This window comes from Theobroma cacao, chromosome 3, assembly GCF_053813885.1.
Source record: "Theobroma cacao isolate CCN51 chromosome 3, ASM5381388v1, whole genome shotgun sequence".
Classification (NCBI taxonomy): Eukaryota; Viridiplantae; Streptophyta; class Magnoliopsida; order Malvales; family Malvaceae; genus Theobroma; species Theobroma cacao.
The window spans coordinates 36,369,896-36,380,711 of NC_142641.1; the positions used below are offsets into that span (position 1 = coordinate 36,369,896).

The window sequence follows — 10,816 nt, forward strand, 5'->3', positions numbered from 1 at the left end:
TAATTTGTTAAGTTCAAGTTTATTACTGTTAACCCGTTGCCACCGTGACTAACGTCAGGCGACGACAGCACATGGCATGTGACAATTGCGATGAAAGATGCGACGTAATTCCTCTCATTGTCACGTGGACTGAGCCTTCCCGCGCACGGTACGGACTCTTATTCGATGAAAAAGGTGGTGGCTGTTTTCATTTCACCCAAAGAATCAGATTGGAGGGAGAGAGAGAGAGAGCGGGGGGGGAAGGCTGCTCCTTGATTATCCCAAGTAACGTCTTTAACTGTTACCTTAACCAATCACCAGTTGACACACGCCCTTTGTACATTAGCTTCTTGGCAAATTAACCGCCTCCTCTGTTTCGGTTTATAAACGCCTGGCCTGGGAACTACACTCTGTTTTTTCTCACACACTCTCCCTTCCTCCCCAATGTAATTTATTGCTGTTTCTTCTTTACCCTTTTATTCTTCGTTTTGGAGGTTTTAAGAACACAAAGAGAAAATGGATGATGAATTTGCGAAGCTTATTAGAAGAATCAACCCACCAAGGTATTTAAATGAGATATGGAGTTCCATACCCTTTCTTGGTTGTGTTTTGGAGAAAGAATTCAATTTTTATTTATTTTTTATCTTTTTTTTTCCTTTCCACATGTCTTGAGTTGAGTTTCATGTTTGCAGAGTTGTTGTTGACAATGACGCTTGTGAGCATGCTACCGTTATACAGGTAAAAGCTTTTCTCATTTCCCAATTAAAATATGCAGTTTCTGAGAAAATAAGCCTGAAAGTTGATTTTGTGCTGCCTGGAAGCCTACCTGAATTTTTTTTTCACTCTTTTCTTACTTTTAGGTTGATAGTGTCAATAGACATGGTATTCTCCTTGAAGTTGTCCAGGTTCTTGCGGACCTGAACCTTGTTGTAACAAAAGCATATATATCATCTGATGCAGGATGGTTTATGGACGGTATGTTTCTAAATGTTTATCTAAAGCCTTGTTATTATATTTTCCATTAAGTGTTCTAATTGTATCAAATTTGTTTTTTCAGTGTTCTATGTTACAGATTATGAAGGAAACAAAATCAGAAATGAAAGGACCCTCAGTTATATACAGAAGGTAAGCGATTACAGAAAGTATGATCCCTGCTAATAGTATTCTGACAAGTTTTCATATTCTTTTCGAATTCGCTGTGAAGGACTACTTGAATTTTTTTTTCACAATTCTTGTTTTTTCGATTCTGCAGACTCTTGAAACGAAAGTCCATTTCTTAAATTCATTGAGGAGCTCTGTTGGGGTAATTCCTTCTAAAGAGCATACTTCAATAGAACTAACAGGCAGTGACAGGCCAGGGCTTGTATCAGAGGTCTCTGCAGTCCTAGCAGACCTAGGGTGCAATGTGGTGAATGCTGAGATTTGGACACATAATGCTAGAGCTGCAGCCGTTATCTATGTCACAGACCAGTCAACAGGGCATGCAATTGAAGACCCGAAAAAACTTTCAAAAATCAAGGAACTCCTCTTCAATGTCATGAAGGGCAACAGTGATTTTAGGACGCCAAGAATGTCTATTTCCTCTTCTGGGGTAATGCACAGAGCGAGAAGATTGCATCAGATGCTGTTTGCTGACAGGGATTTTGAGAGGCCTGAGAATGTCAAGTTTGAAAGTGCAAAACCCCATGTAACCGTGCTGGATTGCAGTGATAGAGACTATACAGTAGTGACCATAAGGTCCCTGGATCGACCAAAGCTATTGTTCGACACTATTTGCACTCTCACAGACATGGAATATGTGGTTTTCCATGGAACAGTCATCACAGGAAGAATGGAAGCCTATCAGGTTCGAAAGCACAATTAACAAATCAAAGGTTATCATGAAATCTGGAGTGAATTTAAATGATCTGAAAAAACTAATAGAGCAAAACACTTATTGTAGGAATACTATATCAGGCATGTTGATGGATTCCCTATAAGCTCAGAAGCTGAGCAACAACGAGTTGTAGAGTGTCTTGAAGCAGCCATAGAGAGGCGAGCTCAAGAGGTGTTTTTTTTTTTGTTTTGTTCTTTTTAACTACCTTGTTTGTTTCTTCGTTTTCCCCTTTATTTTATTCCCTCAAATCAGGCTCCATGCTCTTAATTCGTAACATAAATGGAAAACTTTCATTGACAAATGCTCTTTGACAGGGTCTGGAATTGGAACTCTTTACAGATGATCGGTTTGGACTCCTTTCAGATATTACAAGGATATTTCGTGAAAACGGTTTGTGCATCAGAAGAGCAGAAATATCCACCAAGGGTGGGAAAGCAAAAGACACTTTCTTTGTGACCGATGTCTCTGGTAATCCTGTTGATGCCAAAACTGTGGATTTGATCCAGCATCAGATAGGACAAGCCAATCTTCAGGTAAAAGGGAATTCCTTCCTATCTCCGAAACTTCCCAAGGAGACAGCAAGAAGTTTCCTCTTTGGGAACTTGTTTAAAGGAAGAAGTTTCCAAAACTTTAAACTCATCAAATCGTGCTCATAATATCTGTTCCCTAATAGTTTTTGCAAGGGAACAGCGGAGTGCTTCCTTGAGAAAATACACTGAAGACGTCACCTCCAACAGTAAAAAGAGCAAAAAAGGGAGAAAAGGGAGCGCTGGCTCCTGTTCCATGGAGGTTTTGTATGTAAATTGTACATAATTGATGTAAGTTGCTCGGTTTACAAATGAAAGCAGGTAAGATTATATCCAATCTGCTGTTTCAATGAAAAGTTTGTACAGAATTTGAGCGTTCAAGATTGGAAAATGCAAATATACGTTTTAGCAAAACACATAGGAACAATGACTATTCATAGTGCCCTTGGAGTAATTCCTTTCTCATTTGCTATTTTGTTTATGTTCGACAAATGAACATTGGCAAATATTTTAGACAAGATGGTTTACAAAACCAAAGAATGTTGTACAAATTTTTGCACGCATAATGTAAAAAATCAAAGCCATATTAAGTAGCATGAACTGTGTACAAAGTTTAGAACAATTTAATTTCCACACAATGTTGCAATCTTATTCCTTAATTTGTCTTGAAGCATATTCAGTTTTGAACAGGTTTTATGGCTCTTCTTTGTTGAGAATATTTACCTCCACTGTCACCATTGATTGTTAATGACATTCCCTATTTTGCAGGTGTATCATACTCCTGATACTTAACAGGTTTGATATATTCTAAATTTAAATTAAAAAAATATCATAACAAATCAATTGTTAACAATAATGTTAACCCAAAGTATATATTTTGAACTTACGAATCCAAGTTTCAAATTAATTACCATTATTTATATATTTTCACAAAACATTGTTAACATAAATAACAATAACTATTCATAAATATTTCTAAAACCAAATTATGCATCAATCAATGAATTCCAACTAAAACTCCAATTGGTACATAAGCAACCAAGGTTACAAATGCTGTTGTTTAATAAACCTAATTCCAATTAGGAAAAATAAAGGAGAGGGAAGTAAATGCACGGATACCTAAAGGAGGTTCTCAAAAAAAATAATAATAATAATAATAAAGCATCTAATTGAAATCCTAAATTTTGATGTCAATCGGATCTGTTGTTCTACTTTACATTGATCTACAACTCATTAACTTAAGTTGGCTGTTTGTGATTGTACAGAAGTGTGCACTCGCAATTTAGGTATACCAGTAGTAAATGTCCTTCGTAAGATATTAATCCGCTCCCCCATGATATACTCTCTTAGATCCTCAATTGCAGCATATTCCTTCTTCATTAGCAGCTCTGCATCTTCACAATGCTTGATTTTAGAGTGCAATTTCTTTAACTGTATTCATGGAAATGACAAACATTAGCCACTGCTTACTGATAAAATGGATAGCTTCATAATAAACAAAGTAAACTCTGAAACTGAAATAGATAACTTCAACCCACTTGTGCCTCGATTATGGTTGCAACTAAATGTTCAATCTCCCTCTCTTCATGCTCAGCCAATAATTTTGCATGAGCAGCAGCAGCTCCCAGACCAGTCGCAACTGCTGCTCTAATTCGCAAAGGTAGAGGCACATCATTCTTCTTTGGAGATGTCTCTTGAGTTTCTGCAAGAGTATATGATGATTAGCAATGAAAGACTCCAACTATAAACAAGCAAATTATCAAATAGGAAGCACACACCAAAACCATGGAAATATCAAATATTTGATGTTTACATGCTCAAGTGATAAACCAAATGAAAACTCAATAAGATATCAAATAGAAATAGCTGGCCAAGAATTCAGCAGAAGCCACATGAATACCATCTAGTTTTAATCCCATAATTTGGTACCTGTGTCAAAAAAGCCAAATGCACATATTATTTTGCATGACTGTATCTAAGTGTATATATACCTGATGGACTGGCCCTCTCCTTCATCTCTGACTCTTCATCATGATAGGCTCTAAAACATATATGAGAAAGAAAGCTTCAAAAACCATCAAAATAATGCAAAAGCTAAAGACGAAATTTAGGACCATAAGGAAAGCAATATAAGCGTAACAATTATTATTAACTTTAAAACAACCTTTCTGGCTGATCAATCGAAGTAGGAGATGGCAACCCATTGGTTAAATTAATCTCATCACCATCAAATATTTCCCTTGGACATGCCATTTCCTCAGCAAGTACTGCAACTGCAGCCTCAGCTGCAGCAGCAGTGATTTGCGGCCCGACCATGGTTGAGATCAGAGCAACCTATAGCAAAAAATTCAATACTGCGATAAATAGTGGGAATGCACTGTATATCAAAATTCACTTCATAACAATCACAAAAATTGTTGAAGAATTCTTTAGAACTAGTAATTATGAATTACTGAAAGTACTTGTGTGCTGCTTATGTATGCCACAAACTTAAAATTGATGAGAAAAGCACAAAGTCAGATGAAAAGAAGGCATCATATGTTAGTAAGACAGCCTGCTACGAATTTCTAAAAATTAAGATCCTAATTCCTAAGACTCTTACGGTCTTACCTGCTTCATGAGAGAACTATCAGCATCAGAAATGGAAGCAGTGCGTTTTTTCTTCAAAGGAGGCTCTTCATTCTCAGAATCCCCATTTTGTTCATTCTCATTTGTGTCGTCATGACCTAGATTTGGCCCTTGATCCTCATTTCTAATATTCTCTTGATGCTCAGATGGAACAGGAACTGGTTTTACACTATTCATGTTCATACTGGGGCCACTGGAATTGGCCGTTCCATTAACAGAATCTATCAAAGACTCCCCAAAAGGCAGCTCAATGAGCTTTGTAATACAGTCAAGTTTAGACTTGGTTTGAACATCTTGAGCAACAAGATCCCAGTCATCCCCATGTTTCAAAACAGATTCCAAAAGAAGTAGAGTTTCTGCTTCAGTCCACACAGCTCCATTGGTAGCACTGTTCCCACTGCCATTTTTCAAATTGAAATCATCCATAGATTTATTCTCTCCATAATTTCCACTTTTGAAGCATTTGACACAAACTACGAAATGATCCTGCAGACGTGATACTTAGTAATTTACTAAAAAACACAAAGGGCAAAAAAAAAAAACAAAATAAAAGGATAGATAAAACCCTTTTAAAGAAGGTAATTAATCTTACTAAGCAGCATGGGTCTATTGCTTAAGGATGCAAAAGTTATGGGTAACCATTTCCAAGTGTACGATACATTTAAACTGCACATATCACCCAACTCGGCAGCAGATCAAGTCAACTACATGCTTTAAGTTTTGTACAGCTAATTAAAATATCTTTTTCCAGCTAATTAATCCAACTAACAAAAGCTTGATAAAGTCGAGCATTAGAACAAGAAAAATGTATAATACATAGAAAAAAATTTGCTTGGAGAACCCATATATCTAATTCTAAAGACAAAATTCCCAAAAACATAGATTATTCATTGTGATAATTCAAACATTAAACAATTCCAAGCTAAAATTAAACACGAAACCAATCATTAAAGATAAAAGAAGAAGAAAAAATTACCTTATTATATTCATAGTATTCAGAATCACAATCTCCACAGTTACCACAACGTAGCCGCTTCAAATCACCAAAGACATCCGAATACGATGCCAGAGGCGGCAACTTGAGTACACCCTCCCCAGCCCCACCATCACTGCTCTTCCCTTTAACAACCGGCGCAGACAGCGGCCGCAACGAATTGGGAGTGGCCACGACCCGCACCCCATTCGGAGCCCCGTCTTCGACCCGAACCGTATCATCCTTCTCGGAACCTTCGTGGGGTCGCGGCGGAGAGACGAAGTTGATCAAACCCCAGGTTTCCAAGAAGATGAAAACCTTGTGTAGCAAGGTGACGTCACCGACGAGGGATTTACGGATTTCGGTGAAAGTGAGGCGCCGCGAAGGGTCTTCCCTGTATTTGTTGATGATGAAATCTCTGTACTCTTTGTAGATTTTGGGGGTTCTTGAGATTGAGCTTCCTTCGAAGAATTCTTTCAATGCTTGCCTCTCTGTTTCGTGGATATCGTTCCAAGCAAACCAACCTACGAAGAAGAAGAAATTAATGGGAAAAAGATTAAAAAAAGAAGGGGGATTGGAATTGGGGTTCTTTTTCTTCTTTTTTTGGGTTCGGGAAGAGAATTAATTAATTAAGGAGAGACTTACTGGAATAGCTTGGGATTGTGTAGAGATCGAGCTCTGGTTCCTCGGGTCGAGTTGACTCCGGATTCGGATCGTGGCGAGTGTTGTTCTCCATTCCCGGGTCCTTGGCGAGTTTGGATTTATGTCGTTTTGGGTCCGATTCAGGATTTGCTATGTTAATACTGGGCAGGAATGGGATTGCCATTGCGACAAAGGAACGGACACATTCAAGTCACTGACCAATGAGAATCTCGCCTGCAGAGTACGTGGCATTTTCTGAAGGCCACATATATACTATCTTGTGTTTTTTTCTTTTACACTAACTGACTGGTACATACTCAAACGTATAAAAGTAAAAATTCATCTTATTGGATTAAAAGGGATGAGAGAAAAAGATACGGAGTTACAATACATTGCTTTTCTTGAAATTTTATGATATAATATTTTAAAAAATTTTAAATTATTTAAAAAATGTTAATAAAATTTTATATTTTTATTACGTTGAATCAAGTTATAATATTTTTGTTTTAAATTAAATATATTTTTATATTTTTATTTTGAATTAAATAAATTTTTATAATTAATTATTAACTTAATTGAAATATCACTTATCATTTTATGTTACGTGACATTAATGTAATATGTTAATATATTATAACTGATAATTATATGACATGTTGACATATCATAATTGATAATTATGTGATATATTAATTTAATATGATAATATACTCATTTAATATTTTTCACTCTTCAAATCAATACTATATTACTGTCATGTAGATATAAATTAACAAGTAATATTTTAATTAATGATAATTAATTAATTATTAATAATAAATATTTATTTGAATCAAAATAAAAATATAATAATTTAATTAAATATACTAAAAATTAAAAAAAAAATTTAAATAATGTAGAAATATATTTAAATGTTATGTCTAACTTTATTATTGGCTAGATGAAAAGGCATGAGAGAGAAGATAGTGAAGTTGTTTTTGAAGTTTGAACAACTGGGCTTGTGACATGGAAGTTCAGATAATTGGGTTTGGTTAAAACGTCAGGCCCAATCTTCTAGGACGACCAGGCTTCAGGCAATGATTTCTTGATAAGTTGCAGAAAGTCAAAAACTCTTCTTCAGCTTCTCGCAATGCCCAGATGCTGAAGGTTTCGGCTTCTGACCGTCAGCTTACTACTCACCTTGCCGCCCCATCAAAAGATTCAAAACAACCGGAAAAACTCACCTCCAACAAACCCAACCATCTTCAAATCCTCAAGAAATGCACCCATTTAATCCAATTCAAGCAGGTCCACGCCCAAATCATCAAAACCACACTTCCCCAAGCCGACACTCACCTTTCCAAACTCATCCAAGCCTTGGTTGGCTCTGCCCATCTCCCCTACGCCCGCCTAGTTCTCGACCAAATAACCGAGCCCTCGACATTTGCGTTCAACACCATGATAAAAGGCTACGGAACAAATAACTTGGGCGATAAAGGAATTGACCTTTATATCCAAATGAGATACCGGGGCCTTAACCCGGATAATTTTACGTACCCATTTCTTTTAAAGGCTTGCAATGGTCTTAAACAAGGAAAAGGAGTCCACTCCCTGGTTGTCAAAAACAAAAGATTTAGCTCAGAGATTCATTTTTTAACTTCTTTGATAACCTTTTATTGTTCTGTCGGTGATGTTGAATCTGCCCGGTTGCTGTTTGATAGGATGCCTGAGAAAAATGTGGTTACTTGGACTGGGATTATAAAAGGTTATGTGAAGCAAAAGAGGTATAAAGAAGGGATTCAATTGTTTTACCAAATGAGGAATTCTGGGGTTGAAATAAATGAATTGACTTTGGTTTGTGTACTCTCAGCTTGTGCTAATTTGGGAGCCTTGGAAATAGGTAAATGGGTGCATGAATATACCGATAGGAAGAAAATATTTTTGAATCCAAAGCTTGGAGCTGCTCTCATTGACATGTATGCTAAATGTGGTCACATTGACAAGGCTTCTCAAGTTTTTCAGACTGTGCCCTGTAAAGGTGTCTATGTTTGGAATGCTATGATCGGGGGACTTGCAATGCATGGTTATGGCATTGAAGCGATTGACAGATTTATGGAGATGCAAGGGTTCGGAATAAAACCAGATGGGATCACGTTAATTGCGGTTTTGTCTGCTTGTAGTCATTCAGGGCTGGTGGTGAAAGGAAAGGAGATTTTTCAATCAATGAGAAAGGTTTATGAGATTGAGCCTACCATCAAGCATTATGGATGCTTTGTGGACCTTTTATGCAGGGCAGAACTCTTGAATGAGGCTTATGAGATTATAATAAACATGCCAATGGAACCTAACGGAGTTTTGTGGGGAACCTTGCTGAATGCCTGTACTGCTACTGCCAATATTGAGCTAGCTGAGGCTGCAATGGAACAGCTGATGGTGCTGGAACCGTTTAATGATGGAAACTATGTTCTTACATCGAATATTTATGCTGCAAAGAAACGTTGGGATGATGTAGCTAGGATTAGAAAGGTTCTGAAACATAAACAGATTGTGAGGAACCCCGGCCATAGCTTAATTGAAGTGCATAATGTTGTCCATGAATTCATGGTTGGTGATGGTAGGCACCCCTGTTCAGAAGAGATATATGACATGTTGGAAAAGGTTGCCATAACCTTAAAAGAATAAAGTTAGGTTCATAGAATCACTTAATTGCATCTAAATTTTAGTTAAGTTGTTTGCGTTCATGAACCTTTTGTTAACAGTCTGCAAGCGCTTGTGATTTGTTTGAGATGGTAGCCGGCTTGTAGGTGGACGTAGTATGAATGAATAATCTTAACTCTCAAATTGAATTGAACAATTTACTACTTACAATTGCTTAGGACATAATCAAAGAAACCCTTTGTTCTATCAAGGTATGAATCCTAGAAGATTCAAACCCAACTTTTGAAGAGCCGAGCACTGCTTGATGAAATAACTTTATATAGAAAAGGAACTGCTATAGAAACAATCAATTCCAACACTATTTGATTATTATAAAATGAGTGTTAAAACCACTAGTTTCATGATTAACAAAAGCAGTTGTTTGATTAATAAAAGTAGCTACAATTGAAGAATAATTCGAATAAACGACTGAATTACCAAATAATAAATAGTAGTATTAGTTACTTTCCAACACTATTTATTGCCACCTTAACCCTCCATTTAAATGCTCAGCAACTAGAACTAGTTTCTAATAGTAGGAAACCAAAATCCTGCAGCAGAATCACAACTACTAGAAATGATATTGGGAGTGTAAGTCATCAAGTTGTCCAAGACCATCTCACAAGAGACCTTTAGCAAAGCTCTTGACGTGACAGAACCCATCTTAAACCTGACCATGCCCATCATACTCAAAGTCAGCGGCACCCTTTCTTTTTTATGATCATTTTCCAGTTTCTGGTTTACATCATCTGGCAAAACCACCCCAAGACCCGTCAAGGGAGATTGCACCAACATCTCGTCCTTGGGTGGTTGGAAGAAAGGTGGAATCTCACCGCTGCACAAGCGAATGCCATAATAACTAGCAACAATGGAGTTATCATGTTCATAGAAAAGACCGATGTGCCTGGCGGGATTGTTCACTTTCATGGTGATATTAAACAAAGACGAGAACCTTGTAGGGGAGCTGTAAAAGATAGGGTAGTAAAAGAAAACTTGTTCAACAGAGAAGGAAGGAGAATGTGGTCCAAAAACATAGAACAGCATGATTGGGATACCAATGACGGTAAGAATGGAGAAAAACATAACGGCACCAATCAAACAAATTTGGACTTTTGGATGGGAAGAAGTAGTGGTGGTGCTGCTGTTTGCGGTGTAATTATTATTCTGGAAATGTCGCCTTCGATGCTCTCCCAGCACTGCATTTCGAAACATGGGTGGGGGAGTAAGTGGCCGGTCCTGGTAGTGGAAGGTTGGTGAAGAGGGAGGGACATTGAAAGCAAACCTCGGGCTTCGGAGTCGATCAGGGCCTGCTAGGTTATCGCCAGGACAAGGGCAGCCTCGTTTTGGGCTCTCATTTGGAGATGCCATGGCCATGCCTAATGCGAGTGCAAAAAAAACAAAAAAAGATGATCGAAGGAGTGTGTGGTTGAAGGGTGGAAAGGGGAAAAGGTTTAGCGCGTGGTTTCTGTTTATAAAGGGCAGGAGGTGTTTCTGGCATGATTTAAGAGATCATTC

General features: G+C 37.5%; 2 protein-coding genes and 1 pseudogene across 3 annotated transcripts; 2 read left to right on the plus strand and 1 right to left on the minus strand.

Annotated features, from left to right (window-relative positions):
* LOC18605145 (ACT domain-containing protein ACR6-like) lies at nucleotides 1-2,763 on the plus strand. Of its 2 annotated transcripts, XM_018116837.2 has the most exons (8): nucleotides 1-542; nucleotides 672-717; nucleotides 840-954; nucleotides 1,037-1,104; nucleotides 1,232-1,825; nucleotides 1,922-2,026; nucleotides 2,170-2,388; nucleotides 2,529-2,763. In XM_018116837.2, the coding sequence occupies exons 1-8, from the start codon at nucleotides 496-498 to the stop codon at nucleotides 2,559-2,561; spliced, it is 1,227 nt and encodes a 408-aa protein (XP_017972326.2). In that variant the 5' UTR covers nucleotides 1-495; the 3' UTR covers nucleotides 2,562-2,763. The 2 variants fall into 2 exon arrangements, with proteins under 2 accessions (XP_017972326.2, XP_017972325.2); XM_018116836.2 differs by having other exon boundaries at nucleotides 6-542; nucleotides 2,170-2,763.
* A 591-nt stretch (nucleotides 2,764-3,354) lies between these two features.
* On the minus strand, nucleotides 3,355-6,784 carry SWI3A (SWITCH/sucrose nonfermenting 3A). The gene is made up of 7 exons (XM_007037983.3): nucleotides 6,629-6,784; nucleotides 5,987-6,507; nucleotides 4,993-5,496; nucleotides 4,547-4,716; nucleotides 4,374-4,423; nucleotides 3,921-4,084; nucleotides 3,355-3,813 (listed from the first exon to the last, which is right to left on the minus strand). The coding sequence occupies exons 1-7, from the start codon at nucleotides 6,717-6,719 to the stop codon at nucleotides 3,616-3,618; spliced, it is 1,698 nt and encodes a 565-aa protein (XP_007038045.2). The 5' UTR covers nucleotides 6,720-6,784; the 3' UTR covers nucleotides 3,355-3,615.
* A 932-nt stretch (nucleotides 6,785-7,716) lies between these two features.
* On the plus strand, nucleotides 7,717-9,362 carry LOC18605147 (pentatricopeptide repeat-containing protein At5g66520 pseudogene; annotated as a pseudogene).
* Nucleotides 9,363-10,816: the final 1,454 nt, after the last annotated feature.

Coding starts and splice junctions, on each gene's coding strand:
- LOC18605145 (XM_018116836.2), top strand. CDS start 496: ATGGATGATGAATTTGCGAAGCTTATTAGAAGAATCAACCCACCAAG. Junction 955..1,036: donor TGCAGGATGGTTTATGGACG/GTATGTTTCTAA, acceptor TTGTTTTTTCAG/TGTTCTATGTTACAGATTAT. Junction 2,027..2,169: donor TAGAGAGGCGAGCTCAAGAG/GTGTTTTTTTTT, acceptor GCTCTTTGACAG/GGTCTGGAATTGGAACTCTT.
- SWI3A (XM_007037983.3), bottom strand. CDS start 6,719: ATGGAGAACAACACTCGCCACGATCCGAATCCGGAGTCAACTCGACCC. Junction 4,717..4,992: donor ATAGTTCTCTCATGAAGCAG/GTAAGACCGTAA, acceptor TTTTTGCTATAG/GTTGCTCTGATCTCAACCAT. Junction 4,424..4,546: donor TCGATTGATCAGCCAGAAAG/GTTGTTTTAAAG, acceptor TATATGTTTTAG/AGCCTATCATGATGAAGAGT.